Source organism: Condylura cristata, unplaced genomic scaffold, assembly GCF_000260355.1.
Source record: "Condylura cristata isolate star-nosed mole 26May11 unplaced genomic scaffold, ConCri1.0 scaffold00008, whole genome shotgun sequence".
Lineage (NCBI taxonomy): Eukaryota > Metazoa > Chordata > Mammalia > Eulipotyphla > Talpidae > Condylura > Condylura cristata.
Window position 1 is genome coordinate 7,432,328 of NW_004567109.1, and position 23,122 is coordinate 7,455,449.

General features: G+C 55.7%; 1 protein-coding gene across 2 annotated transcripts in view; it reads left to right on the forward strand.

Moving 5' to 3' along the window:
• The first annotated feature begins 358 nt into the window (after window positions 1-358).
• Window positions 359-23,122, forward strand: part of PAX7 (paired box 7) — an 84,325-nt gene continuing 61,561 nt past the window's right edge. Inside the window, exons 1-4 of one of the 2 annotated variants that reach the window (XM_004678551.1) lie at window positions 359-443; window positions 2,933-3,168; window positions 3,722-3,851; window positions 4,694-4,828. In XM_004678551.1, the coding sequence (XP_004678608.1) occupies window positions 359-443; window positions 2,933-3,168; window positions 3,722-3,851; window positions 4,694-4,828 (586 nt within the window). The remainder of the gene's footprint in view (window positions 444-2,932; window positions 3,169-3,721; window positions 3,852-4,693; window positions 4,829-23,122) is intronic. The other variant, XM_004678552.1, reaches the window with a different exon arrangement.

A 23,122-nucleotide genomic window follows, 5' to 3' on the forward strand; every position in this document is an offset into this window, starting at 1 on the left:
CCGGCCTCGCCTCCCAGGTCCGGCCCGGCGCAGCTGCCCGCGCGACTTCTGGCCGAGCCGAGCGGACTGAGGCGGACTTGGGGTTGGTGTGTTTGTTTGTTTGAACTTCCTCGTCGCCACCTTCCCTGCCCCCAACCTCCGCCCCCTCCGCACCCCCCTCCCCAGCTTCTGGACGCGTTAGACTGAAGCAGCCCGGGGTGGGGGGTGGGGGGTGCGTGTGGAGGGGAGGAGGAAGAGGTTAAAAAAAAAAAAAAAAAGAGGAGACGGAGAAGGAAAGAAAGAGATCGCAGCAGGGGTAAAGGGAGCGGACGGGAAGCGATTTTTGCCGACTCTGGATTCGTCCCCGGCGTGCGCGAGAATGGCGGCGCTTCCCGGCACCGTACCGAGAATGATGCGGCCCGCTCCGGGGCAGAACTACCCCCGCACGGGATTCCCGCTGGAAGGTAAGAGCGCCGGGGCTGGCCTGGCCCCCACGCCTCGGCCGCGAAAGTCGAGGTCCCGGGAGGGGAGTGATCTCCAGGGGGAGGCGGCGCCGCCGGCGGCAGCCGGAGCGGGTCCCCTTTTCTTCTGGGGCCAGACCGGGCGCCCGACCCAGGAAGTTTCTGGGCCCGACACTTGTCGGGTTTCGCGCGGGTTTCGCTGACCCGTGGCCTGAGCTTCACAGGTCGCGGACTCCGGCCTTTACGCCGGCCTGAACTCCGGCCGATTTCGGTGCCTAGTAAATTTCAGGTCCTAGTGAATTTCAGTTCTCCCCACTATTTTCGGATACTTTTCCCGGGATTCTTTCTCCTCTGCCTTCGCGGGCTGCGGGCTTCTTACTCGTGTTTTGAATTGCTCTTTGCACCCCGGAGAGCCCAATCCCTTTTATTTCGAAATGCGTGATGTTTTCTACGCCTGAACTAGACGGCTATCCGCCTCCCCTAAAGTAACACTCAGAAACGCCTGCTTTTTGGTCTGGAAACAAACTACTTTGAAATAATAAATAGTAACGAAGTTTTTCCCTCAAACTTTTTAACTTGCACTTCTGAACTCCGGAAATTTTCCCAGGAGAGAACCTCAAGACGGCGAGGGGCACCTCAGTGTCCAGACTAGGGAACAGTGTTCATTTTGTAGTGTCCTCCCTGTCTACCCAGCACCCGGTGAGCAGAGAGGACTGGGCCGCCGGTGCCCCGCTGGAGAAAGGGCTGGGAGCGCACCCCAAAACCCTGTCCTACGTTTTTGTTTTGTTTTGAAGCCAAAGGATGACCTTTACCTTGTCCGCTAAGGGACAGCTCAGCTTCTGGACAGGTAGTTCAGGGTGTCATAGGGCAGAGATAGGTGCGACTTTTATTATTTTTGTAATTACTCTTCTTGGAATCAAATGAGTCCCTGGTGCGTGAGGAAGAGGAGAGAAGGCAGAGAGGGGATGGGCAGACAGGCAGCCAGCGATCTGGGGGGGGAGAGAGGTGGGGGTCCCTCTGGCAGCGAGACGGCGCGGGTCCCTGAATTAGACAGCGGCGGAGAGAGTGGTTCCGTGATCAAGTGCGCCCGAGCAGCCACGCAGGCGGGAGAGCGCGCAAGCCCGGGGATTTGCCGCAGCACTCTCCCGTAGCGAATGCAAGTAAAACAGGCGGCCGAGGAGGCGCAGCGGATTAGAACAATATTTGCCCAACATGACGGAGAATACTGAGGAGAGCCGAGTGCCGGTCGCTAAAGAGGCTCTTGAATATAAAGTTGGGCGCTCGAGAGCTCTCAAGCGCTAATGGTATATCCCGCCACGGAGACCGAGTGACTCTGACTTGGCGACGCACGATTTCTGATTAAATCCGAGGGTGGCTTCAGACACCTACTTTTACAAAGAGTGGTGGGGGGACCGGCAGAGAGAGGGAGGAGGCGGTGGGAGCGGCTCCGCGGCCAGAGCCTCTTCTCGCCTCCTCCTTTCCAATTATCCTGTCAGCTCCCTCCACTCGGGGGGCTGTGAAATCGTTCTAATCTGCCAGATCTCCGCAGCCGCTGAGTCCCCAAATTGGGGGGATCGAGGCTGGATTAATGCGCCGGTGTCCCCCAGCCGTCTGTGAGAAAATTGTGTAGACTTTGCATTAAGGCTTCCCAGGCATGCTGCCTCCCCCAGCACGCACCGGGGTGCCTGGCTTCCGGGTCCCCAAAGTCGCCCACACTGGGGACTCTGGCCCATCTGTGTACCAGCCTCCAAGAGCCCGCAGGGAGCATTCATGGATATCTCAGAGGAAGCGGGCATTTGATTTAGAAGCTCACCAACAATAGCCCGTGTCCCCAAATTGCCCCCAAACGAAATTAGAACTTTGAGAGGGGGTGAAAGCAAGAGGAGTCCCTGGAGGGAAAATTAGAGACCCCAGAGTCTGCTGCCGACCACATCAGGTCATTGGCCCCTCAGCTGTGCTGGCTGTTAGGTCTTTTTTTTTTTTTTTTCATGGGCAGGACAGTTCTGCCACCCAAAGCTGGGGCTGTAAATGCTAGGGATCAGCCCCCCCTACTGAACCCCAATAAGATGGATATTGACCCTCTTAGGGTATGGATTGGCCAGTGGGGCACGTCTCCGGTCATCCGCTCATAGAGGCCAGCAGACCTGTAGCCCAGACTCCTGGGTCTCCAGGCTCCACCAGCCTCACGGCTCTACCTTCTCACCCCTAATTCTCCCTCCCGTTCTCAGAGGGATTCAGACCCCCCAGGTGTGTCCTCACTCCCCGGGTATAGGGGCATACAGTATCTTTGGGGACTCTCTCCACCTCTGGAGGAACTTCCTGTGGCTTCCTGAGAGTGTCTCCCCAACCTCTGAACTTCCCAGCTCTGAAAGTGAGAACACAGATGGTCCTGGTCTGGGGCTCAAACAAACCTGAGTCAAGCACTGCGCGGGTGTCTCCTCCCCATCTTCACCCAGTGCCTCTCTCTCCCCTTATTTCCCTCCCTCCTCTAGTGTCCACCCCCCTTGGCCAAGGCCGGGTCAATCAACTCGGTGGGGTCTTCATCAATGGGCGACCCCTGCCTAACCACATCCGCCACAAGATCGTGGAGATGGCCCACCACGGCATCCGGCCCTGCGTCATCTCCCGCCAGCTACGGGTCTCCCACGGCTGCGTCTCCAAGATTCTCTGTCGCTACCAAGAGACGGGGTCTATCCGGCCTGGGGCCATCGGTGGCAGCAAGCCCAGAGTGAGTGTCTTTGCCTCAGAGCTGCCAGTGCATCTTCCCAAGGTTGGGGCTCTGACCCCTCTGGTGACCAGATACCTAATCCGGTAGCATGGGGGTGGCATAAGCTTCCTATGGGAAAAGTAGCAGGACAGTGTCCTGAACCCCTCCATAGCCCACACCCACGACTTGAATTTCCCAGAGATGGGGATGACTGAGGTCCGGCGTGCCCAGGACTTTGAGGCCATGAGTCACCCCTAGTTGTCCCTACGGTGCCCCGCACCCCTGCCCCCACCTCCATCCCAGACCTGGGAAAACCTTCCTTCTTGACTGACAAGAGGGGTGTAGTTAAGTTATGGTTTTATTACTTATCAGCTTCCTACCACCCTCTGCAAGGAAGCTTTTCTGGGTGGGGGTCAAGAGCAGGCTTCTGGAAAAAAATAAGCCCCATCTCAGAAGGGTAAGGTGACCAGGGCCCCAGGCCTGGCTTGGGACTCTTGGGAGGTCGATATTAAAAGGCTCTCCCTCTTCCCCCCACCCCATCTTTCCACTCCTCCTCTCCCACCTCCACCTGAAGCAGGTGGCCACTCCGGACGTGGAGAAGAAGATCGAGGAGTACAAGAGAGAGAACCCTGGCATGTTCAGCTGGGAGATCCGAGACCGCCTGCTCAAGGACGGGCACTGTGACCGCAGCACCGTGCCCTCAGGTGAGAAGGCAGCTGAGCCCCAGGCGGCCGGCCTGGGCTGCAGGCTCCTGCAGGTCTCGGGAGGGAGAGAGGTCAGGGATGGGTGGACAACTCAGACGGAAGGCAGGAGGGAAGGGAACCAGAGCCCTGAGAGAGTGGGGTACAAAGGGAATTAAAATCGAAAGGAAGATGGACATAGGAAAGAAGAGAGTTGGGAAAGGAGAGAGGAAGAGAAAGGAGGCAGGAAGGAAGGAGGGAAGGAGAAAAAGAGGGAGGGGAAGGAGCTAGAGGCTTTTCTGTAAGGCTGAGCGAGCAGAGCCGGGAGCCAGCCCAGAGAAGTGGCCTAGAGAGAGAGGTGTGTCCTAGGACAGTGGATCTCCCTGGGCTCCTGGACCCTCTTCTCCAAGACCTCATTTCTGGTCTGTTGCTGCCAGTCTCCAGCAGTCCCACCGGCGGAGGCCTGGACCACAAGCCCTTGAGAGGGCAGGTGACCTGTGTGTGTACCTGAGTGTCCAGGCGGGCAGGGCTGGCACCAGCCTGAGTGTGGATGGCGCCTGCCCGGCAGCGGCTGGAGGGTCCTCGGGCAGCTGGGGCAGCGGGCATGCAGGGTGAGCGATGGTGAGAGACCCCCGCGAGTGCAAGGGTGCTCTAGAGGGGCCCCTAACACAGTCTAGCCACATGTGGGTGCCCCAGGTGCACGCGGCCTCCCAGGTGTGAGAACTTAAACGAGGGGGTTCCAGGGCAGTGGGGAATACCCTCGCAGTGAGTAAAGGGGAAGGGGCAGCCCGACCTTCTCTCTGGGCTCCCCGCATCCCCTGCCCCAACAGCTTATACTCGCTCTTTTTTGCCTTTGAATTTCTGAGGTTTAGTGAGTTCGATTAGCCGCGTGCTCAGAATCAAGTTCGGGAAGAAAGAGGAGGAGGATGAAGCAGACAAGAAGGAGGACGATGGCGAGAAGAAAGCCAAACACAGCATCGACGGCATTCTGGGCGACAAAGGTAGGGACCTCCCCGGGGCTGGGGGCTCGCTGTGCCAGTGTGTGCCCAGCCAGCGCGTCGCTTCAGCCGCCGCCGCCGCCGCCGCCCAGACTGGCGAACAGAACTTTAGCGGGAGAACTTGCAGGTCCTGGGGCATCAGGGCGCCCTCGGTGCGCCGCCCTCCGCCCCCGGGCTTAGGCTGGGCGCGCAGCCGGTGCCTCCTGAACGCCGCGGAGCCGGGCGCAGGCTGCTTGTGTGTCCCGGAGCGCCTAGTCCGACGAGGACCCCGGCGCACGCGAGCGGGATGGCGGCTTTTGGCGTCTAGTCCCGGCGTCTATTATGTATAAAAGCTGGGCAAGGAGGCGGTGGGGGAGGGGTGCGAGGAAGGAGGAGCCGGCCGGCGGCTCCCTAAATGAATTTGTTAACCAGACCCGCACATGCTTTCTAAACGGTCCCTTGAAACCCCGCCTGACAGTTGACTGACCGCTGCAATCAATAAAAATTAGCGAGGACCGCGTGGGCAGCCATGTAATTCCCAGTCGTGCCTTGCCAGGGCTGGAGCCCCGACGGTGCAGGCTGGGGTGCGGAGGGTGACTGTTAAGATGCTTTCCCCTTCTGCTGTGCGGCCAGAGGAAACAAGAGTTGACATCAAGTTCCCAGATGTCTGCGGATTTGGGGGGAGGGGGGGTAGATTAGGCTCTATTTGGCCTGTGCCCATTTTCCACAGGGCAGCAGGTAGTGGTGGACGTGAGTCCAGCACCCGGAGCTCCTTCTCCCCACCCGCTGGGGAAGTCGATATCTTTTAAGTGCCTGCTTATAAGGGAAAGAGGGTTTCATTTTTGTTTATTGCCAGGGAAGTTTCAGAAGGCAAAGTTTTTATTGTCCCCCACCACTCCTCAAGTTGTCTTTGAGAGCAGTAAGTGTGGCTGTGGGCAGGAAAGGAAATGGAAGATGCAGAAGTCACAAAGACTGACCCCAGGAAAGAAATGAGCCCCCAGACAGTGCAGGCAGGCAACTGGCAGAAAGGTCAGCAGCCTCACAAACCAGCAAAAGGGCAGTTGGGAGGAGAGAGGAGAGGGCCTGGCCCAGGAAACCTGTAAAGAGCATGTTTTGTTGATTCCTTCCAGAGGATTCTGTGGGCTCTGCTCTCCCTTCTTTCCTTGTACCCCTCCACCAAGTCTCTCCAGTTTGCAATACTCTCCCAACCTTGAAGGTGAACTTCACAGACAAAGCCCACTTGCAAAGACAACTTCCAGCAAAGCCCTGCCCCCACAGGCTTGGTGGGGTGGGGTGGGGTAGGGGCTGGGGCAACCCCTTGTGAGAACTGCCAGGAGCTGGGGAAGGGCGGGCTATAGAAATTCAGGGCTCCCAGAAGAGCCCAGGCCCAACTGGGACAATAGGGTGAGGGAAGAAAGGAGAGAGGGAGCGAGCTGTGCCTGGCACCCTGCTGTGGGGCTGGAGGGCCTCACCTCCCTTCTGCCAAGTCCCCCCCCCTTCAGAGACCTGAGACCCCTGTGGGGGGACCCAGCCTTGTTCCAGCTCTTTTTGGAAAGCAACTTAGTTGGACTCCTTGGGCGGGGGCCCAGGATGAAGGGACATAGCATTTGAATCCCCTCTCCTAGCCAAACCTTCTGTGAGAGGTAGCCCTGGAGAAGCGAAGAAGTTGGTTTCATTTGGGGAGAATCTGGGTACACATGTGAATGTCAGGTGGGTCTGTTTCAGTCGGGGAGGAAGTCTGCAGGTAAATTTCTTCAGAGAAAGATTATGACAGCAAAGATCTGCGTGGCTTGGGACCCCACGGATTCAGGGATGTTCAGGGACTTCCAGGCTGGTGCTGGCTCCAGGATCAGCTCACTGTGGACTTCCCGACTTCCCTTCGCTGAACAGAGGTTTTCCTGTAGCGGAGCCAGGAGGGGTTTAATGAGGGGCCAGCGGTTCCAGAAGAGGAGGCTGAGAGCACAGCCCCTGAGTCTGGAGAGAGGTGAAGGAGAGAACTGAGAGCGGTGGGTCTGGTGTCCGGAAAACCCCCCTGGCTTTTGAGTGACAGCTGGACACGATGGCTCGATGGCTCCGAGCTAGATGGTGGAGAGCATGTCTCGGCTGTCTCTGAGACCGCCACGGCCTTTGCATCAGAGTGTCGTGGGCTGGATTCTGCTCCTGTGTGACTGTCAGCAGCTGTGGATGGGCAGCGGGGAAGAGGGGTTTTCTGCCCGTTTGGACACGTGTGAGCACTAGGCTGGTCAGGGTATGTCAACCTCCACAAACCTACCCCTTGGAGCTTCTCATCTCTTTCCCAAGCCCAAGTTATGGGTGAAAAGACCATTCAACAGCCACCTCCGTTGGCCAGGAGGCAAGAGGTGCCATGGAGGCATGGCAGGGGCAAGGGTGCACACCCATGAACTTTGTTTTGGCATCTTGCTCTTGACAGCTGCTTTCTCCTGGGCTGCCCCGTCGTGGCGGGGTGCCGCTGAAGACGGGTTTAAGAGCTCTCCTCTTTAAGCACTAAAGAGAGATTCCTCCCTGAGTCCGTTTTTTCCTATCGTCCGCTTGGCGTTTAATAATGTTAAGACTTATTAGAGCTGGTAATGAAAACTGGGAATGCTGAATAGGAAACTGTGTTGCAGAGGGGTGTAATAGCTTCCAGGCATGGTAAGAAACTATTTATCCGCAATCAGTCCTCACTCTCAGAGTTTGAAGCACAAACGTTAAGTTGAAGGGTTTTAAAGCAGATTAAATTGAGCTTTTATTTCTGTGCACTTTCATCTCCGAACAGCTCACTCCTGCTCCCCTTGGGCTGATATTCATGAGGCTGTTCATATACTATTTTTTTTTCTTTGCTCTTATCCTTGTTAAGACTGAGTTATTAGGATTGTTAGTGGTGAGAACTCTCAGACGGCTGCTGATAGGGACTGATTTTGCGCTTTGCTCACCTGGAAAAGGAAAGGGAGCGTTCCCCTCCCTCGATCTACTAGGACTCTCCTCTTCTCACCCCTTCTCTGAGGATCAGGGTGAGACAGGCCAGGAACCCAATTGGGAGAGGATTTAAGAAGAAATGGAGAAAGGAAAAGATTTTCCCAGTACGAGTCCAGCCCTTGGAGACTTTTGTGGGAAATTTGATAGGGGCTTGCAAAGAGTCAGACCATTCCTTTGTGGGAGCGGAGGACATGAGTATGAAGAAATAAGCAATAATGAAATGACATTAACAGCAATAAACAATAACACCAGTACACAAACTGAGGCTAAAACTGCCCAGGTCAGGTTGGGAAACCCTGTTGGTTTTCAGGGGAGAAAGCCCAGCGGGATCACGATTAATACAAAACAAGAGACATCTCAAGGCTGAAAAGAAGGACTAAAGTGCGTTTTCCTAGGTGGGGGTGCTGGTGTCAAAGTTCATCAGAACATTTCTGACTCCCCTCTCTGAAAGAGTACTTGAAGTGTGAGGCAGATGTTTCTCTCTGCATTTTCCTTACTTTAGTTTTAACGCCACACACTCACCGGTATGGAGAGTGAAGGATCGGAAAGGAGGGGAGAGCCCTAAGTGTCGGTTTTAGACACTTGTAAAAGGAGGTGGGAAACAATTTAATTTGGCAGCAGCAATAGCTGCTAATGCGGTTTTCGGTCGTTTGCTACACTAGAGGAAGCTGTTTTGATTGTGTGTACAAGGACCTGCCAAATTTAATTAGGCTCCGGGGGAGCGAATGAATAGGGGAAGGGGGGCAAGTCTCCCCTCAGCCTGCTCCGGTTTTTTTTTTTTTTCCCAGCTTCACACCTGGAAGGGGCATTGTTTGCCCAATGGGCGAGAAGGGGAAAGGGGACCTGGAGGGGGCACAGAGGGAGAGGGACCGCGGAAGAGGGAGTGAGGGAGGGGACCCAGATAGTCCATTTATCATGAAACAATCTGCATGGATTTAAACCAACAAGTTCCCTCCTCTGTAAATGTGTGTTTAGAGAAAGGTAATTGACACTCCACCAAATCAAAGGATTACCCCGGGTTGGCAATCTAATCAAACAGAGTCCAGGCGGGATTTGAGGCTGTTCAGAGTGGGATCAGCTTCGCATAATGGGGGCTCGGAGGAAGATGGGAGGGTGTCAGGCAATTCCTCGGCTTTAGGCAGTGCTCGGTGGAGGATATTCCCTGAGACCAGGGGGAAGAGGGTGGGGGCCAGAGAAAGACTGAGGCGCTGGGGTGCTGGGGGATGGGGTGAGCGGGAGAGGCTGTGGGCTGGGGGGGCTCTCCAGGCGGAGGGGGTTGCTGGCAAGGGGCGAGCCCACGCAGGGCTGACAAGACTCCCCCTTTCTTCCCTCCATCCCCCCCAACCGGTGAAGAGAGGGGGAGGAGGGAGTTGAGACTAACGAAGAACAACAATGAGATAACTATTACAAAGGCAAACACGGGCGCTCGCTTGCTCGCAGCCCCAGAACGCGCAGTAAATAAACAAAGTCGGCAAACTGTTTGCCAGATAAACTCGTGCCTAAATTGAGTGTGACGGGCAAGGAGAGAAGAGACAGAAGGAGATAAGGTTGGAGGGGGAATGAACGAACATAATCTAATAGAAGACATTTAGAAAACAAACTTTAAACAAGGGAGAACAGGCGAGCGGCGGGTAATTATCCGCCCCAGAGAGAGGGAAGCCTTTGGAGGGCCGGGGTGGGGTTGGGGGGACGGGAGCCGCGGAAGAGCTGTGTTTGGGGGGGCGGGTGCCTTTGGGACTCCCCCGGGACCCGGGAGAGGATTTGACCTCGGGTTTGAGGTTCCGACTCAGGCATTTCTCAACAGGGTGGGGTGCCCCGCTGGGAGGGCGTGCGGGTTTGTGTTCAGCCCGGGGCGCTCTGCCACACACCGGCTGTTTCCAGGCGTTTGTACCTAAAAGACTTGTATGCGCGGTACAGCCGTGAAAGGAATTAGATATTTACCGGTTTGAAATAAGCCTGGCTAAGAAGAAGAGAGAAGAGAGAGACACTGAAAAGATGAGACTGGGGGAGACTTCAAACGAATTCATCATTCGGAATGGTGGAGGGGAGATTTACCAGACAGTATTGGGAAGTTATTTAGATATTAATAACACATTTTCCTGAGGCGCGACCAGGCAACCATCTGCACTGCTCTCGGAGCTATTTGGCTGGGTGAAATATGGGCGTCTCAAATGTTGGGAAGAGATAACGCAATCAGGCTAACCCCGGTCCTAAGACTGCATCGCCGCGTTAAACCCGGATTAACCTCCCCCCTCCCTTCTCCCCCCCCTTCACAGCTTTCCAAATTTTTCAGTGGAATTTACATGGAAGGATTTTAAAGCACATATAACGGTCGCCTTAAAGCAGTAAGATGATTTATTAGCCTTTTTTAAAAAAAGACCGTCTTTCTGAAAATGATAGTTGTCGCATACTATGTTATGTTAATATTAGATAAAACCATATTTTTCTTCGGACAGGGAGATGGCTCTGAGCTAATGAGATTTCCCTCCAGGTTGCCTCTTTGGAGTTCCTATTTACCCTCATCAGTAAAGCTAATGAGCAGCTAAGGCTATAAACACGAAATGTACCTATGAGACCCCTGCTCTGGCCTGGCAGCTCATATCTAAAGCCCGACAGAACTCACACCCCAGATGAGACTGGCCGGTGAAAGGAATCCTTCATCCTATAAAGAGTGCAGAAAAGAAACCCCAAAGGGAAATTTCTTCAGGGGCTTTGAGGCCTTGAAGGCCAAGACTAAGGGGGAGTACATTCCAGGAATTCCAGAAAAATAGCTTTTGTCCCTGTCCCACCAGACTAAAGCAGTAATTAGGAAACCCAGTTGAGGATGGGAAGGAGAGGGGATTGGAAGGTTGGATCTCCCCTTCCTTTCTGCTGTCCAGTGACTTCCCTCCTCCCCCCTCCCCCCAACTCTGGCTGAAAGAGGAAAAGGTGGAAATGGGGTCAGGCTTTCTGACCTGTGCAGGGGCAGTTGGCCCCGGCTGGGGTCGGGCGTGGGGAGGGAGGGAACTCGCCTTCCCAAATCAAATCAAGGCAGAACGGTGACCTAAGGGGGAAACTTCGCCATTAGTAGATAGATCTCTACAAAACTTCAAACAAAGTGTGTCTGTGTTGGGGGGTGGGGGGAGAGGGCTGGGAAGGGGGGGGGCAGCGGTAAGAGAAGGGGAGGAGCCTGGACGAGGAAGAGATGGTGTCCAGGGCAAAGGGGAGGTGAGGGCCAAAGGAAGGGGTGTAGGAAGGGAGTGCCGGAGCCAGTTGGCTGCACTCGGAACTTGGGGGGTGGGGGCAGAGAAAGGACCCCTGGCATTGCTGCCTCGGGAAGGGGGCAGGGAGCTGGGACCCACTCAGGTCCAGCTCCAAACGGGGTGTCCCTGGCCTCTTAGGTGCGGGCTTTGGTCCTCTCTGTTGGCGGGTGGCTGAGGTGGATTGCCATGAGTCCTGGGGCTCTACAAGCCCGGTGGGTAGAGACCAGCTTGAGTTCTAGCGACTTTGGTCAGCTTAATACACTTTCTGAGACTTGATCGCCTGGGCCCTGGGGGTGCACTGGCCTGAGCCCTGGTGGAGCCCCAGAAAAGAATAGGCAGGGGTCTGGGAGCCGCGGAGCTTCAGCGGTGGGAGGAGAGAGTCAGAAAGGAGGAGAGCTTCAGCACAGAAAGCCCACAGGCTGGAGAAAATTCAGGGTGAGACGTGGAGGGAGAAGAGAACCTGCTTGGAGCGCTGGAGGACGCGGAGAAAAGCGCAGAGGCCCGAGGGAGGCGCCGAGCAGCAGGAAGAGACAAAGAGCGGCCGCGCAGTCACCAAAAGACCGGCCGGGTCGGGCGGATCAGGAGAGGCGGCGGGACCTCGAGACTGCCCGCGGGAGAGCGCGGGCGGAGAGGCCGAGCGCAAAGCCGGGCGGCGGGAGGCGGGCGAGCCGCTGTCGTCCTTTTGATCCTCCGCGGCTTCCCCTTATCAGAAGTGCTTTTCCTGACACTGGCACAAAGGCGGTTCATCATATTACAGCGCGGCCCGGCGGCTCGCTGAGATCCTGCCGCTTAATTAGAGGCGAGCGAGCTGGCCCCAAGGAGGCCGACCCCGGGCGGGGGGCCAGGCTTCCTAGGGGACCCGGGGCTCTGGGGCTGGCCGGAAGTCGCTCCCGGCCCAGCCTGGACTGGAAGTGATGGGCAGAGGGGCTTATTCCTTGAGACGCTCAATGAACAGACCAGTTGGGGTTTCACTGCCGAGGAGTGAGGCTCACACCGCCTTGCGCTGAGGCGCCCCTCCTAAGTTCTCAGCTTTGGGAAGGTGGGGGCACTGCCGGTCACTATCCTCATGGCTCTTACTTTCCTCGCAGCAGCCCCCAGGGTGAGTAAGGAGAGTTGATGCACTGGCTGAGCTGAAGCCCTCACGCTGCTCTGTGCTCAGTTCGAACCCACCCGTCCCAGTGCTGAGGGTTGGGATCCCCCCTTCGATGTCCAGATCTCCCATCTGCTTTTGAACCCAGCTCTTGGGCAAGGCCTGTGATATCCAGGGTGCCTGCAGTGGGTGGACCAGGAGTAAGGATTCTGGGGTCCATCTTGTTCCCAGCTCCCTAGCAGTATAATCTTGAGCAACTTCCTTGGTCTCTGGGTATCAGTTTTTTTCTCTTGAAAAACCAGAGAATTGGGCCTCCCGGTGGTGCAAAGGTCTCCGTTTCAGCACTATGAAGCTATCCGCAGCCCCTGCAGCTCGAGTTCACTTGATCCACTGGGCTTAGCAGAACTCCTGTTTTGCGCACTGCTCCCCTCAGCAGTGTATTTCAGTATATCTGCCTGTTCTGCGCCCCACTCTGTTTCTGGGGAGTCCTCTCGCCCCCTGCATCTCTGGCCTGAACCCAAGTTCTTATATGCATAAATAAATAAATCTTCAAAAAAACTGGATTAAGTCAAAGATTCTTTTCCTCCAGAAGATCCCTTTAAGAACTGGGTAAAACCAAAAAAACCTTGGCTATTCACACAGGTTGCCTCAGACAGAATTTTGCAGGGGTCTCTGGGCTTGGAGTGGGCACACTCCATTTGGAACTGCCCCTCTGGTTCCCTCCGGGTCACTCCTGTATCCCAGGAGCAGGAGCCGGGAAGGGGTGGTGAGGGCCTGCCCCGAGTCTGACCTCTGCTGCTTCCCCCCTCTTAGGGAACCAGGCGGAGCAGTCCCCTTCCTCAATTTTGTTATTGGAAAGATCCATCCTGAGGATTTAAGTGCAGAGATAAACCCATGTTGTGCTCTGCTTCTGTCGTTCCCAAAAGAGAAAGAAAAACAATTTCCTCTGGATGGAACATCTTCATTCACATTTTAAAAATGGGTTGAGCACTTTCTATCTGCCAGGTGTTACGCTTAAAGGGACAGGGAGACTTGGATCCCAGCCGTCCTGGTGTGCCGAGCCAGGCGGTTGAGACCGCAAACGCACAAGCCACAAACGCACAAGCCATGCTCTGTTTCGGTGCTGCTCGTGGGTGCCGCGTACCTGGGCTGGGTGTTTGTGAATGTTGGTTGTGTGTGTGTGTGGGGGGGGTCGTGTGTTTGTGTGCAGCTCTGTGGTGAACACAGCCTCAGGAGCAGGATGTGTGTGGAGCCAGGCTGACCTGAGTCCTGGAGTTCCCGGGACCTGGAGGGCGGTGGCTTCCAGGCGAAGGAGGGAGAAGCAACAGGGTTGTGAGACACTGGAGACTCAGCGCCACTTGCTTTAGCTTCGTTCTTTGCCCGAGCTGCCGGAAAAATAATAAGAAAAAAAGCTCAAAGATCAAAGAGGACCCCAGACCCGACAGAAGAAGGGGTGGGGTGGGGCGTGGGCTGTAAGTTGGGAAACTTCACCCTGAACTTTCCTAGGGTCCTTTTGTGGGACCCAGACTGAGCAGAGCAGCTATTCTGAGGGGCCGCTCAGTGTCTAGGCGGGTGACAGGTGGAGAGGCACAGTTAGAGGTTTGGATTGGGGTTCAGAAGGGGCTTTATAGGAGACTGAGGAGGGTGCCGAGAGGGCGTGTTCTAGCCAAGATTGTTTAGTGGGCTATAAGTGTGTTTGGGTGGTGTGTTATCACATTTGGGGTCGAGGGGGTGGCTCCTGGACCCAGCCCCCCCCCTGCCTGGAAATGTCTCCTAGAAGTCTGCACCAGACAAGAAAATCAGGGTCAAGCTCGAGGTAGTTTCCAAAGTAACTCTGGGGTTGGCAGAGGTCAAGAAGAGCCCTAAGAGCTTTCTCTGGGGAGGACTGGTGCCCAGGAAAAGCCTGGTGAAGAGCCCTCATCCCCTGTCCCTTCCTGCTCCTGGAAGGGGTGTGGGGGAGAAGACACCCCTGGGTTGGTTACACTGCAGGGCCTGGAGCGCTGGAACCTGGCACTTTCCAGCCCTCTCCACCCTCACTGCCCACACTCCCTCCTCCCTCTCTCTGTCTCCCTCCTCTTTGCTGTCTTCTGCTCCCCTGGACTCTCTGAGAGAAAGCTCAACCTTCCCAGGAACTAAAAACCTTACAGAAGAAACAAGTTGTCGTGTTTGGGAGCAGGGGTTCAGATAGGGGAGGCCCTTTTGGAAACTCCCCCATTCAGATTGAAAAGAATCTGAGTTGCTGCACTGCCATTTCTGGGACTCACGGGGGTTGGTGAGCGTGCACCCCAAGAAAGGGGGCTCCGGAATTTAATAGGTGGTGCTGAACGTCCCTCTCTTGGGAACGTGGTGGTGGGGGCGGTAGATTAGACGGTGTTCAGGCTGGGCTTTGACTGGCCTGTGCGCGTTAAGAGGTTTAGCGGGGAGCTCTGTACCCCCGTGAAGCGTCTGTAAATGCTCCCATTTGCCCCCCACCCCACCTCCACAGCCCTTTCCCCCTTCCAGCTTCAGAGTAGCCTGGAGGCCCGGGAGTCCGTCTTCTCGCGTTGAGCTTTACAGCAGCGAGCCTCAGTTTCCCTGTCCGGCGAGTGGGGCTAAGAACCCTTGGCTACCTCTGGGGCGGAGGCAGGAAGGGCTGCGCAGTCCTCGAGACCTGTCGGCAGCCCCAGGCGGCCCCGAGAGGCCGGGAGTGTCTCCTCCTCCCGCCGCCTCCCCTCTCCCCCCACCCCCTCGGCGCAGTCCCCGCTCGCGCCTCAATGGCCACTTTAGAAATACAAACAACTTTAGAAATAAAGTAACCAAGCCCCCGAAAGGGGCTTTGAAGGGGCGAATGCCTGGTGGCGCTTTACTACGGTGTGGGCCGAGGCCCGGCCTAATCCCGCTTTCATTTTCACCGACGGCCGCGGGGGAAGCGCTCCCGGCCTCCCGGCCCCTCAGGAGGCTGATTAGGCCACAAAGAGCCCCCATTATCCCGAGAAGAAAACCGGGGGGCGGCGCGGGGCGGCGGGAGCGGCCCGCCCGCGCCCGGGCTATTGACTTAGTGGATGAAGTCAAGAGCGGGCACGCTGGGAGCCGGGAGGGGGAGGGGAAGGGAGGGGAGGAGGGGGGAGGGGAGGGGCGGGAGGGGCCGTCCTGCGCGGGAAGGGGCGGGGAGTCAGAACAAAACAGGACGCCCAAACCCCACAACAAAACCCCTGCTCCGGGCTCGGGAAGCCAGGCCCGGGGAGCGCAGCTCCGCTGAGCGGCTACTAAGTCAGCTGCCCCCGCCGGCCCGCGGAGGGGGCAGGGCACCGAGGCCCACTGCCCGCTGTCCCACACGCCCCCTGCCACCTTGAGGCCCAGAGCCCCGACTCTTGCTGGGACGGAGCTTGGGGCAAAGGGGAAGGGTGCCCCCATTGAAGCAGACGAATGTGGCCTGCAAATAGGACGGCCCAGGACTTCCTTCTCTGTGAGCCTGGGGCTTGGGACTCCCCACCCATGTGGCCACCTGTGGGTCTGTGGTCCTCACTCTGGCCACACAGACTCCTCCCAGGCGCTCTGAGGAGGTCCTGATGCCGGTGCGCATTGCAGGGGCGCAGGGAGTGGGTGAGGCTGAAGCTCGAGGTCCTCGGATCCAGCAAGTCTGGGGTAATGTCGGGCCATGTCCCCGAAGCCCCGGTGTCCCCAGCTGCAAAGTGAGCCTGGTGGGTGATATCTGAGAGACCAGCGGGCACATGTAATTCTAGGATGGATCAAGTGAGTGGGAGGCTGCATTCATACCACCCTCCATTCCCTTCCACCTCCTCTTTTACTGCAAAGCCTCTTTCCACCCAGAGCCGACTGGGGTGACTTGAGAAGTGTGAGGGCCTTGAAGCAAAGCGGGTGTGACTCTACACTGCCTATGGGGGGTGAGGACAGGGCAGGGCAGATGTGCAGCCTGGCACGAATGAGTGTCCTTCCTTATCCAGCTGCACTGTGGGTAATGCCACCTGCAGCAGGAAGCCATGGGAAGAAGGTAGAAATACACAGAGCTGGTTCTTGGGGCGCAACACTCTTCAAACTGTGCGGGGGGTGGGGGGGGGGGCAGAGCAGGGGACTTTCACCTCCTGGTGAGCTCGCCCCCTCCCAGGTAGAGGCTGGGGGGTTGTGACAGCCAGATAGCACTATTTGGTGACTCCAGATGTTGCTAGGGGGTGGTGATACTGGCTCCCCACCCTGCCAGACTGACCCCCAGTTGCATATCCTCCCAGCTATAGCTGCCTTGTTCCCCACTCCCTTGAAATTTCGAGTCACTCTGGGCCCTTAACCCAGACAGCTTGGAAGTACTTTGAAGCCTGGTGGCTTTTCAGCTGTTCATCTGTAACTTTTTACTAAGCCACTACTTTGAGTGGTTGGTGTTGGGGGTGACACCATTAGATCCAGGTCATGGACCCCTCCAGGCTGAGCTAGGACTTATTCCAAGGGCGGTGGGAAACTGAGGAGTGGATTTCTGCAGCAGAGAGATGGACTGAGCAGAGAAAGTACTGGAAGGTCTGGTGAGACCAGAAGCAGGAGAGCAAGCAGGAGGAGATAGAATTAGGTCAGATGAACAGTCCCCTGAGGGGGACAGCAGGGAGAGGGTGACTGTGCCCAGACTCCTCCCACCCCAGCATGCCAGGAGGTGGCTGTCTCCTTGGTCAGTTTAGGGACTTTGGGATTCTTCTGAGATCCCAAAAGGTTGGAGTAGGATTTGAACAGGCCTCAGAGGCCATGTGGTCATTTTACAGATGGAAAAGCTGAGGCCGGAGGGTGTGCCGCGATTGAGTTCTGGGGAGGGAAGGTCACCCGTCTGCAGGGGAGGTGCAAGTAAAGCCTGTTGACGTCTCCTTCCCAGAATTTGAAGGGGATGAGGTGAGAGCTTGGGAAAGAGGGTGTTTCCCGCCTCTGTTGCACATCATTCTTTGTGTTTAATATGGTAACATGCTTTTCAGTTCCATTTCAACAGGGGAAACTGAGGCATGGTGCTCAAGAAAGTAGGGAGAGGAGAGGGTCTCTCCTAGTACGGTCGGTAGCACATGAGGCCTTCACCCTAGTAAATCTGAGGACACCCATCCTGTTGTTCGTCTGGCCTCATCTGGGCAACTGTGGCCCCTCACACCTCCCGAGGTCTTCATGAACTTCAGACCCTCAGCTCAAACCCCTCCACACACACACACACTCCCAGCACCCATGCATGCCAACTGGGATCTGGAACTTGATAAATGCTACAAGCTTGTCATCTTCCTAGGAAGGGTCCTTTCAGCAGCAAGGAAAAGTGACAATCAGGAGAGCTACATGCTGTGGTGGGCTTGGAGCTGAGATCCCTGTCAGCTGCCCCCTGGCTCTTGTTCTGACTGCTCTGCCACTCTGGATGAGCCTCTTGATTTCTCTGGTCCTGTCCCTTTAAACAATGTCAAGACATAATCAGATGAGTGGTTTTCAAATCGGGTCCATCCAGGCTGGTGCAGCAGGGAGGCCCTTAGAGGCCTGTGTTCTGGGCTTCAAACTGGGGAAGTCAAAGCCCACTGCTAGAGGAAGCTGGTGAGGTCAGGCTTTGTCCAGGGAGCGCAGGGACCACCTTCTATCCAGGCTGCTCTGGAGGAGGGGAGGAGGGTGAAGCTCTGTTTACATTGGGAATCAGAGCCCCTGGGCAGTGGTTATTGGTCTTCAGAGATAAGCTGATATTGCTTATCTGGTAACAAATGATTCCTCCGCCTCTTCCATTCCCCTGATTAGTGAACTTTCTCTCCTGGCTGGGAGGTCTTTGAGAAAAAAGCTTGGCTGGTCTCTAGACTCTGGATCTCCTTCTTGAGACCCTGCACAATTTGCTGTGTAACCAGGGGAAACCGCTACCCTCTCTGTGCTCCATTAAGAGAATTAGATCAGATTGCAGGGCCATCCTGGCATGGTTCTAGAAGGAGGACTTGGTGTAGAAAGTGGGGGGTGGACAGGGCCCTGATCCTGCAGGGCAGAAAGATCTGTCGCAGCCACCCTGGTGCTCTTACAGAGCGCATCTGGGCACTTTCCATGTGGACCTTGGAGGAAAGTGCCCTTGGGGGTTGCTGCTGGGTAAGTCTAGTGACCAGTTTTCTCATCCATCCGATGGGAGGGGGATACAGTGGGAGCAGATGTGTTCAGGTGCATAAAGGCACCGAGAAGGTGTGGGGGTAATATATGGGCTACAAGGCGAGAAGTTACCTTGTGCGGACTAGGTGATCTGTAAAAGTTTCTCCACTAAGAATTTCTGGGGCCAGATGCATATTATTTTGTCAAGAGCTCTAAGTACATATGCACATATTTTGACGAAAAGCTTTTTGAAATTTTTGTCCTGTAATTTATGCTTGCAAAATTTCAAATCAGAAAAAAGTATTTAGGCTATATACCTTTATATGCCGAACAAACAATATAGAATATTGCAAATAACATAAATTTTATATAAACAACATAAAAAACCAAGGATTCTTCTCCTTTGGCAGAGCATCTTGAGTTGGGTAGTAGCGCTGTCTAGATTGATTTGTTTAGATCTGTCCACCCATCTCTCTAGATACAGACATCACTTTAAAAGTGGCATCATAGCAACTTAACTGGGGCCTGTACAGTCTCTCGGGGTGACCACGATGCCCCAGAATCAAATTTGCAGTTGTATTTCTAAGGACCCCTGGGGAGGGTCCTTCCTTGGCTTTTTTCTGGGTTCCCTAAAAGGTTAAGCATCCCGAGTTAGGGGATTTGCAGGTGTTTGCCCTGTCTGAGGGGCCAGCAGAGGACCCCTCCGATCGCCCCCTCCTCCCCCGGCCCCCCCAGTGCTTCCCCCTCCCTCTTTGCACCTGCCTGGGTTTCCGGCCTCCTCTGCTTCAAAGCAGCAGGCTGGGCTTTACCTGCCTCGCCTCCCAGGAAAACAGCAGGGTTTGAAAGGGGAAGTGGCATTTCAGGCTCTTAATTAGACCCAGGACAAGAATGGAGACTGGCTCCCGGGTCAGGCCAGGGGGGGATTGTTGGAGGATTAACACCCAGGTAAGCCCATCAAGGCTCACTGGCAGCAAGAGAATCCCTGGCAGGCGGCAGAAATGCTGGACCAGCAATAGGGAGTCACATTCCCATGGGCTGTGTCCCTTGTAGTTGTCAGTTGTCGGAAGGGAGGGCCCCTCCCCCTGCATCCTCCACTGTCTTCCCCTCCCCCTCCCCAGTGTTCCAGGGAAGCGGGATGACAACTACCTCCCTCCCCCATAAAACCTGCTATGGGCCAGACACTGCCAGTGGACAGGAGTCCAGGAGTCCAGCTCTGAGTTGGTTTCATGGAGCTTATGGGCCTTGGGAAGAAAAATAGTAAGCAGGCCCACAGATCAGAAAATATTTTAGAAGGTAGACAGAGTTCAGAGAAGATACAACAGAGTCATGATAAAAAGTGGCTGACTGACCAGGGAAGGAACATGAAGTGGTTATCAGGGAGGTCTGCCTGGAGGAAGACCTGAGACCTGTGTGAATGGGGAGAGACAGTCATTCATTGCAGACCTACTTCAGAGAGTAACTCCCTGAGACCTTCGTGCCAAACACTAGTTTAAGCACATTATAGGAGTGCATTCATGAAATCTTCTGCCTAGAAGGAGGGATTATTAAATTGTTGATTCTAGAACGTTCAGAAACCGGGGCACAAGGAGATGAGGCCAGGTAAAGGCAGAGCTCAGAGAGGTTCGCTTAGTTTCCAAGAGTCACACAGCCAGCCCATAGCAGAGCCAGTCACTGAATCCAGGGACCACAAACTCTTCCTGCTGTTTTGCAGGCCCTTGCCTTTGCGATGCCCTCCACGAATTCACAGTGTCCTGTGTCCCTGGAGAGTGAGGTCCCTGCCTCTAGACAGGGGTTGTCTTTATCAAAAGATTCATCAGTGGGGTTTGCCGACTTGTTTCTTTCGTGGGCTGCCGGCCTACATTTTTGACTTGCATTTGGGATTATGAACTGAGAAGTCTGGTGGGTCAGGTCAGCCTTAGGGTGTCAGGACGGAAATGTTAGGACATGATGGGGGGAGTGTGCTGAGGGGCAGCACGTGTGTTCTTTCATATGTTATTTTATTGTTGCAACTATGCTGTGTACCTTTTGTGACTGATGGGCCCTGCTGGGAGTTAGGAAGTGGAGCTGGTCCTGGTTAGACTGGGGGGAGGTTTTAGTTTTGGTTGTTGGGGTGGGTGGGTATGACTTCGTGAGTGATAGCCCTGAGGGTGCCGTGCCCAATGTCCAGAGCCCTGAGGACCCTCAAGGGAAGTAGTTGGTGCTGGGGTGGATGGTCCCTGGTATTGCTGGAGGAGCCGGCCAGCGGCTGGCAGCCTGGCACGGGCTGACGTGTGGGCAGGACCCCTCTACACTCGGTGGTCTAGGGGCATCTGCTCCCCTTGGGACCGAAAACTGAGGCTTAGAAGGTCAGAGTGGTCTGTCCCAAGTCACCTAGCCAGTAAACGGCTGAGCCACGATGGGAAACCGACTGTGTTCAGAACCCAGCCTCTCCCCTGCTCCCCAGGAAAGGTTCAGGAGACAACAAAAGCTGTCAATGCCCGTGCGCAGAGCCGCCGCTTTGGTCTGGGGCCTGGCGGACGTGTGTGTGATCACATGCCTGCCCCCTCCTCATTCTGGCGTCTAGGCTTCAGCCCGTTCCCTGGCGGCCACCCCCCTCCTGGGCTCAGCCCTGTCGCATGCGGCCTTTTCTTTCCTGGGATTGCAAATACGCCAAAGATTAACGCCCGCAGCTGGCTGCAGCCAGGAACAATGGCGAGACCTAGGAAGTGGAGAAATCACTGAGCGGGCCCAGCAGTCCTGTCCAGGGGCGCTCGCAGGGTCTGTCCTGTGTCTCGGAGTGACGCACCCCCTCCCTGTCTGCCTGTCCCTTCCTGCTCCTCCCAACTCCAAGCTCCCAGCTGGAGGGGGACAACAGAGTCTACAGAAATTCTCATTAGAAAGAACGTTTCTCCCAAGTCCAACCGGAGATTAGGGGAAAGTTACAGGAGGGGAGGGGCACCCCCTGGGGGAAATATTCAGTAAGTAATCACAGGAGAAGAGGGGGTGCTTGGGGGGGGGGAGGGCCCGGGCTCCCAGCAAGGGCTGCAACCTGTCTCACCACTCACCTGCTCAGAGGCCATCTGAACACTTCCTGTGATTTCCAAACTGCTGGAGGAAAAAATAACCCCAGAATATGGGATGAGGAAATGGTGGTGTGTCTGCACTAGTGTGCAGACTAATAATTAAAGAGGAACTTGATTCAGCTGGGGGCAGCTCTGGAGAGCACTTTGGGATTACGGAGGACTTGAAGCCCACCACCCTAAGATCAGCACAGGCCTTTTTAATCCCATTTTACAGATGCCGGAACTGAGGCTCAGCCAGGTGAAGTCACTTGTCCACAGTTGCAGATGGAGTTTGAGTCCAGTCTGCCAGGCTTCAGATGGGGAGACAGACCCCCCCACCCCCTCCTACCCTTCCCCCTGGCAGGGCCAGTCAGAGGCAGGGCCGGAGAGCCGGCCTGGCTGTGCATGTGTTTCCAGTGGCCACAGTGCTGATGCGTGCCTTCGTTTTATTAGAATTCCATTTTAACTGCTGTTTCATTGGACTGGTCAGGTTTGTGCAAGCCCCTTCCTGATTCATCTCAGTGCGCAAAGAAACAAAAACAAAACAAAAACCATTATTTGAAATGAAGACGGTATCACCCCCTGTAGCAGCCAGGAGCCAGTCTCCCTGGATTCCAGTTTCCACGGTCAGATGAGGGCTTCGTCCAGTCCCAGCCCATGACTGGGGAGCTTAGACATGCAGGTGGTGGTCCCCTCCACAGATGAAGCCACTTAATTACCGCGCAATCAATATGCAAACAAGTGCCAAACTGGGTTTGAATCAAATTTCTCATTGGGGACCCAGGGGGGGAGGATAATTCAGTAGAAGGGGGTGCATCAGGGGTGGGCTGTTGGGGAAGGGGCCGTGGGATGAGATAGGCTTGGGCTGGGACCCCAACTCCCGAGGGTACCTCAGAGGCTCCTGGGAGCCCCCAGTGTCTGGCGTGGAGCCCAGCTCCCCTCAATGGGAGCTGGGTCCCTGGCTTGAGGCAGCAGTCCACGGGAGGGTTTCCAGGCCTGTCAGCCGGAGTCTGGAGGCCTCCACTAATTCATTTGACTCGGAAATCTCAACTCGACCAGGTTCCCCCTCCCCTCTTTAAAACAAACTCATTAAACTTGTCAACACTCATTAGGCCTGTAAAACATTGAACTAGAGCCACAGGGGAGGGGTGTGTGTGTCTGTGTGTGTGTGCGTGTGTGTCTGGGAGCGTGTTCAGGAAAGCTGGAGTGGGCCCTGGGAGACCCTCCTCTGAGGTTGGCAGGGGCAGGCGTCAGATTCACTTCACTGTCCCTCCACCTCCTTCTTCCTCTCATATTAGGCAGAACTGGGGTGGGGGTGGGGTGCCTCCCGTCAGATCTGGCTCCCTCTCCTGACGTAACTTGGGCCAGTTCCTTCTCTTGGTGCCTCTGTCACCGCATCTGTGGTGTGGGTGTGATAGCAACAAGACCCATCTCACCGGGCTGCTGGGAAATAGCTTCGGGAAATACCTAGACTAAGGCCTGGCTGGCTTGAGGAGCCCAACTGCCAGTGGCCGGTATGATGATGAAAGTGACAGGCAGCCGAGTTCAGGACCAGCGATGCGGGTTTGAAGATACTTGTGTTTGCACCTCAGCGTCCCGCCGCAGGACCCTGGATCACTGGTATTTTCCCCCAGCCTCAGTTTCCCCAAGGAAAATGTGTTAGAAGGTAGGATTGAGGTGAGACGTGAGTTAACCAAGCAGCACGTCCTTGGTCTGGTAGCAGCACTGGGACTTCTTTGTCCGTCCCCCTCCCCCCCCATTCCACCATGCACATTAGAGACCCATCGCTCCTTTGTGAGGACCATGGAGAGGTCCGTAATCATGAGGGGTGACTTACCACCTGAAGCAACGCTGAGGGAGTTGTGGGCTTTCAGAGAGGACCTGGGTACTGGACCCCCACCCAGCCTGA